The following is a 7,338-nucleotide window of genomic DNA, read 5'->3' as shown; positions in this document are numbered from 1 at the left end:
CAGCTTTGTAGAAAAAAGTGTCAACATTCACAATCTAAAATCAATACCATTATATGTGTTATGACTTAAAGTTTCATATTATATAACTTTAGCATGGCAGATGTTGATATTTTTTCATATAAATACGGTCAAACTTTGTGAAGTTTGACTTCGGAGAATTCTAATATGCAGAGTAAAAAGGACCGGAGGGAGTATATTCAGGAGAATTGACCTCACTTTCAGGCCGAGGGGTATAATTTATCCTAACTGTTTGGGAGTTCGGTTAGAGATGCTCTAAACACGCAAAGGTTGTAGCAAAACTAGAACTGCCAGCTGACCAATGTACCCTAACCTATCTATGCACAACGACATATGACACCTCAACTAAAGGTTAAAGAGTTGCGAGGACAAATGCATAATGGGATAACTAGCAAGCTTTCTTTTTATTTAGAAAACTATGCAAGTGAAACTGATGATGAGGTAAAGGACAACTGAACTACCCTGAGGTTATGATCCATCCATTAAAACATCATCAGACAGCATCGCACACCTGCAAATAGTTGGCATGCAACAAACATAGCGGAACGACCCACACAAAACGCTAGGGAGATGGACGCTAACACCATCAGCGATCACTAGGCTACCAATGCATAAAAAAACCAAGCCGACTAAGAAGAGTTTAGGAATGTTTCAAACATCTCTCCACGGGAATTCTTTGCACACTCGTCATCTATCCTCACAATAGAGTGACAGCGCCTGCCTATCGGAAGTAAATGGAGATAAGAGGAATATCAATGTCGTTCCCGTCGTCATCCTCGCAAGCCACAACAACATCAAAATGCTTCCTGTATGCTGGAACATCTACCTTAGCCACCTCCTGGGCGACATCCACCATCTTCCTCTTCAGTCGATCCCTGTGCCTCGGGAACATGGTGTTGTACAGCAAGGATGTGCCACAGGAGACGCTGTAAGCAGTCAGGCCCTTGTCGCTTAACCACTTCAGGAGTTCTGCGACAGTAATGTTGCCCTTGATAGACCATCGGTCCCACACTGTCCATCTCAGGTCTTGATGCTTCATCTCCTTGGGCGGTACAGGTTCAGCCATGGAGAACATTGGTAGTGCCAGGTTGGCAAACGTATTGCGGTAGTCTTCAACTGGGTGGTCACCTGCCAGAACCTTGTACAGCTCAAGGCACACAAGGCCTGTGGCCATGGCTGTCGTAGTTGCAATAGCTGGAATGATTCTTCCTGCAATGAACTTCGCCTTCAGCTTGTCAACCTCTTGAATACCATAGTTTCTCGCACGCATATTAGCAAGACCAGCAATCAAGTCCATGTGGAAATTTGTATCATCATCCTGCAAAAGAAACATGTGGTGTGTAACCAGAACTAGTGAAGAAAGGGCATAGCCTTAAATATTTGATTATTTCTGTCCTTTTACAGTGGTACGTCAGAAGATATTTTGAGAACTGAAATTAAACAAATGCCCATAAGTTATAATTGCATGCCTCATGCCTCATGCCTCATGCCTCATGCCAGAAATAAGGAAGTAAGTTATTAAGAATATAGTCAACTACAGCTATTTGACACAGGCAATCATAGTATTGAAAACATCTTTACGGTACCAGCACATAAAACAGAAGCGCACACAAATAGAATATAGACCAACATGGAAGGATAAGTGGAGAGGTGCATACAGAAAACACGAACTGTGAAGTTACTTATCCTCAATGTATCTGGGCAGAAGTGGAGAATATATTGCTACTAGCAACAAGGGAGAAGACAGATACTAGCAACTAAGTTCTGTAACTCAATGCATAACAGAAAGAAATGTGACTGAATTACATAATCCCTGTTGATGTTTCTGCTTACCAAATATGCACCTATGTGCATTAGTGATGTGTGTTTGCTTTCTAGTGTGAAACGAGTAAGGATGTTCTTAAACAACCAGGGCAAGGGAAAAAACAGTCTTATTCTAACATATCAGAATCAGAAGTAGTTAAAAAGAGGCTAACCTTCTCAAACTGAATAGGCTTCATTTGGAATCCTGAAGGTAGTTTCTTGGCACATGCTTCCAGCTTGGTTAAAAGGTCTTCGATAACAGCAGCGTCGTCAACTGAGGCACTGGAGAGGTTAGTGGCCTTCTCATCTGTTTCAATCTTAACCCCACTCTTTGGCTCAAATTCAGGCACTGCAACCTTACTTACTATATCAGCCAGATTACCCATGTTCTTTGCCCAGTCCGGTATGGGGATCCCGAAAGACACGGCTCTCAATATGGAAGCAGCCAGTATAAATTGAATGTGAGATGAATCAACAGCTGAGAATTGCACCGGGTGAGGGAAACGCTTAGGGGCAGACCAGAAAGGAGCACCAGTGCTAGTGGCAGCATCTTCAGGAAATGTGAATGTTAGCTGCTTCACACGATTAGAGAAGTAATCTTCAAACCTGGCAAAAGAAACCAGATGTTATGACATGGCATCTGGAGCACAAAAAATACTGTCCTATTTGATGGCAATATAATCAAAATGAAACAGTTTTAACTTCAAATAGCAGAAGACGAAAAGAAAGTGGAAGAAAGCCAATAACAAATTGTTGTATTAAAAAAAGGGGGGCATGTAGAAGACATATATCATACTTCAGTCTTGCCCAGGCTATGCAGTCTTCAAATTTATAACATCGCTCCTTGTCAAGGCATTCACGTACACGCTCCAACAATTCCCTGGCTTGAGCATCACCTGCCTTTCTCATAGCAGCAGCATATTCAGCAGGATTAGACATAAATGAGTTCACTTCATTTGGAGTTTTTTCTAGCAGACCCTCAAACTCTGAGCGAGCCCATGTTAGACAATGGTCAATATTGTGTGGAAAGGAATGAACTGTGCACATTGGTGCCTGTTTCTCAGGAGGATCACGTGAAGCTCCATAGTTTTCAGTAAGGTGAGGAATCACCATCTGTGTATTACATTTCGGACCCAGCGTTCCAGATTCCAAGAGTGGTTTCTGGAAGTACAGGCATCGCATGTCCATGTACATCCTAGCATTGACATTATCAAGTGCATTGATGACAGCATCAAGGCCCTCCCAGAATGCATCATTGAAAACATGTTCAGTCTCTGGACAGGCACGATTCTGAAGAGCATCAATATGGAGGCTGGAGTTGATAGCACTAGCAGCTGTAGCGGCTACTGTAGATTTTGCCTGTCCAATGTTCCAATCACGAAACAGGAATTGCCGGCTCAAGTTGCTTTTCTCAATGACATCATCATCTGTTATAGTTAGCTTCCCTTTACGGCCACAAGAAACCCCCATTAAAGCAAAGTTCTTCAAGAATTCACATCCAAGAGCACCAGATCCCACAACAAAAATATTAGAGTCCCGCATCTTCTTCTGAAGCTTAGAACCAAAAACAGAAATCTGAGCATCGTAGCGGCTATTCAATGGCTTCAAGTCTTTAGGGTCCAATGCATAGGTTGGCAGAGATTCTAACGAGTCAAAATAGAAGAACTGGCAAAAAAGAAAAGAAAAATCAGACAAAAACCAACAGAACGTCATAAACGTGAATATTTTACAGTTCATGACACAGACCTGGTACTGCGGATGAAATTTCCCAGAACAAGCCTTCACAACTTCTTGACCAACAATACCACCAAACATTGCAGCCATTGGGTTCAGAACAGCTCTAGAACCACTTGCAAAATGTTGCAGCAGCTTCTCATCAAGTTCATCCATCTTGTAATCAATTGCAGCCTCATTAATAGAAGCAGTAAACTCCACAAATTTTCGAGCATCCTGGTCACAACCAGCAACAGGGAAGCGCCCAAACTTTTTTCTGAAATTATCCAAGGCTAGAAATGCGAAGTGAAGCAGCGGAGGACGCTGGTATTTTGAGAAATCACTCAAAAGGAAATTCCCAGGTTCTTTTATACATTCTCTCAGACTCTTGAACTCTAAGATCATTGGTTCTTTCACCTGTGTAACAATCCCACCTTTTGCATAAATGCCAAAGTTACGTGTATCCTCCTCAATGCAAAATGAAAATGGCCTTGCATCTACTATCTTCCTGGGCTTGCCATCATTCAGTTCTGTCATCCCACTGACCTCCGTGAAAACAACAAGATCACCATCTTGGAATTCAAGGCGCTCATCATCAACACAGGAAACCATTGCAGGATTGTCATTGCTGATGGATGCAATTATACCAGTGTGGGGATCTTCACCATCAACATCAAGAACAGTAAACTCAGGCCCAAAGTCACAAAACACGCTACCAAAAAGACCACAGACTTCTGTTTTGATGAATGGAATTGGAGGCTGGTGGCTACGACAGTAATCATTAAATTCAACTGCCTTGTCTAGACTTAAGTTGGTGAAAACAACAGCCTGCAAATAAGAGGTACGATCAGCATATACGCAGGAAGGAATACATGTTTCATAATAAAACACAAACACGCCGCAACAAAAAAATCAGCAAATGTTATCAACTAATTAGTGCATGATGATGACCAACTATGTAGCTTTACTTATTCACATTAGCTTTAGTCACACAAGCTTACTAACTGGACAGCTGACATGCAGGTCACTTGACGAGATCAAGTAAGTACACTGCATATATAGATCATCCATATATCAGCTATGACACATGCAGTGAAACAAATGAGTTCTCAGCTAAAAAAAGGGAGTTCTACTGGGTATTATGAAAGAAAAATAGTTTGGCACTATTAGGAGGAACTCATCAGTATATTGACATCAAATGCAGGATAAGGTCCGCACGGATTTACTTATTACCATCCAAAACAGAAATTAGCTTAAACACATAATACCATCCACTTGATTTCAGGCACAGTTCAAATAAGTAAAGTTATTTTATTAACCTCGATGGTCACTACTATTGAACAAGAATGGTACTAACAAAATTTAACACAGAATACAGTTAACAGACCTGGAACTTAGAAAGGTGTTCAGTAGTCAGTTCTTCCGTTACAGCAGATACAAGAACAGCATTGTTAAGTTCTTGCAGCTTTTCAACACAAGCAGCAGCCCTGTTCTTCCCAATATCATCCTCAGATAGAAAGAAATTGCCAGATAGGTCCCACATATCCACATTTTCTACATCATGTAGGGTGACAGATTTAACACCCGCCAGAGCAAGATTCTTTGCTGTATAGAAGAAATATATTAGTTATAAAAATCATGTAATCCACACGCATAGGAGTATGATAATACCATACAAATAACAATAAGCAAACCATGCATTAGGATGTGTGCACTGGCAAACGGGAAAAGGGAAGATAATTGCTCAGGAATGACCATATTACTTTGCCCAATGAGACATGAAAATGCTAAATAACTCAGGTTCCTGGGCTGAGCAGGAGAAGTAAGGAAAATAATTGCTCATTTATAACCATATTACTTGCCCAATAAGACATGAAAATGCTAGCTACATAGCTCGTGTTCCTGGGCTGAACAGGAGTAAAAGAACAGAATAACAATCCACTAATTTTACCAACTCAATATAATAACTAGATTTTCCTTTTCCAGGAGGCTCATCAGATTGTGTGTTCCCTTTTCCAGGAGGCTCATCTGCTTGTGCAACTACCGCCTATCAAACCAGGGTACTCAGATTGGTTGCTACATGCAGCGTGTGCCCCTCGGACAACTCAGGTTTGATTCCTCAGAATCACTGGGTGCTCACTCCCCTCTAAAAAGGACTTGCAAGAGATCCATGCCTAAAGTGCCACAAAAATACATGTCGGGCTAGATCATTCTAACACCCAAATCTGATTTCCATAATGTCAGTCCGTCAATAAGTCAGAACTAGTAACTGCAGCTCCATAGACTATTACATTAAACAGTTTCACTAAGGCAACAAGCAGTTCAGCGCTTATCACAGTTTGCAAAACCAGTAATTCTATCAACTGTCTGTACCATTTTCTCGCCTATTTCTAGTGGCAATTACAAAAGCTACCAATGTAAACATGAAGTAGGATCACAAAACAATCAACAATTCATAGTGAATAGAAGTAATCAGCCTTTTTGTATTACAATAAAGACATGCCTTGGGAATTCTAGACAGAAAAGTATAATTCAATCTGCATAACAAGCAGAAAAGGGACACATTTGATTTGCATTTCTCTATGTAACACAACAAACTGAGGATGCAGCAAACAATCTGATGATCATAGCAGTATATGTCAGTAATTTAAGGGTTCACTCTGTTTGAACAAATATAAGACATCAGATAATCAGATAACTATACAAAATGTATTTCTCTATCCAGCAACTCAGCCCTGTCTGCACATATACGGGATAAATTGAAGTAATCGCAGATCCATGTTTCTCAATCCAGCAACTAAGCAAGTAATCACAGATTCAACAAATACTTAAGAGCAGCAAAACAGAACGCGACAGTAACGCCGCCAGCGCCAACATTAGATATCAATGTACTCCTAAATAAAGCACTGAATCACATATTGAAGGAGGCACGCACCGGTCTCAGCCCCAAGCCCGTTCAAGCCGGAGACGAGCACGTTGGACGCAAAGAGCAGCCGCATCGTCTCCCTCCCGTACACGGCGAGCTGCCTGCTGTGAAGGTCCTCATCGATCTCCGCCACCCCGTTCCCGTTACTGCCCCCGCCGACCGGCTCCCCGGCAACCATGGCCTCCGACCCCGCCTCCGCCGCCGATTCCCCTACCCGTGCCTTCTTCGCCGCCGCGTCGCCGCTGTCCTCAGCGCCGTCCGCTCTCTTCGTCGGAAGCATATAGCGCAGCCCCCTGCATCGCGCGACATATAACCAAATCAGACGCCAAAACCCGCACCCTAAAACCCCAGAAATGGCGATCGGGGAACACGGATCGAAGCATCGGAGCCGATCCGAGTCGGCGGTGGGGGGACCTTACCGGTGCGGGCGATCGGAGTGGCGGCTAGGGTTCGCGCGGCGCCCGCGGCCTCGAGGACGGCGTGTCGCTTGTGAGGTTACCTTCGGCTTGGGGGCGAAGCCGGTGGAATGGCGTATATATAGACTGGGGTTTTGCGGCAAGGCAAGGCGCAAGGTGGTGGCGTTGGATTGAGTCGCCGATGCGGCGCGGTAGAGAGGCTTGGGGGTGGGGAGGGCGGAGGGCTGCGAGGAATCTTGGCCGTTGGTTTTTGGGATGGACAAGCCTGATAAGGCAGGCCAGGCCGGATGGGTCGCGCTTGGTTCGACTGGATGGCGAACTGAAAGCATTGATTAAAGCTAATTCATTGTTTCTTTGCATTCCTTGTCTTATCTTCTTATCTCTACTTTCTTGTACTTAAAAAGAACCTAAAGTTTCCATTTCACCATTCTTTTCACCACCCCTTTGTTCAACCTTTTTTAT

At 43.1% G+C, this 7,338-nt stretch overlaps 1 protein-coding gene across 1 annotated transcript; it reads right to left on the bottom strand.

Annotated features, from left to right (window-relative positions):
- Positions 1 to 476: 476 nt before the first annotated feature.
- Positions 477 to 7,062, bottom strand: LOC125551989 (ubiquitin-activating enzyme E1 3). Its single transcript, XM_048715426.2, has 7 exons — positions 6,880 to 7,062; positions 6,470 to 6,753; positions 4,922 to 5,139; positions 3,568 to 4,362; positions 2,618 to 3,486; positions 1,995 to 2,427; positions 477 to 1,336 (listed from the first exon to the last, which is right to left on the bottom strand). The coding sequence occupies exons 2-7, from the start codon at positions 6,738 to 6,740 to the stop codon at positions 740 to 742; spliced, it is 3,183 nt and encodes a 1,060-aa protein (XP_048571383.1). The 5' UTR covers positions 6,741 to 6,753; positions 6,880 to 7,062; the 3' UTR covers positions 477 to 739.
- Between the last annotated feature and the right edge of the window lie 276 nt (positions 7,063 to 7,338).

This window comes from Triticum urartu, chromosome 4A (assembly GCF_056163025.1).
Source record: "Triticum urartu cultivar PI428250 chromosome 4A, HENAU_Tu73, whole genome shotgun sequence".
Taxonomy (NCBI): Eukaryota; Viridiplantae; Streptophyta; class Magnoliopsida; order Poales; family Poaceae; genus Triticum; species Triticum urartu.
The sequence above is the reverse complement of the archived record's forward strand: the minus strand, read 5'-3'. Positions and strand labels throughout refer to the sequence as shown.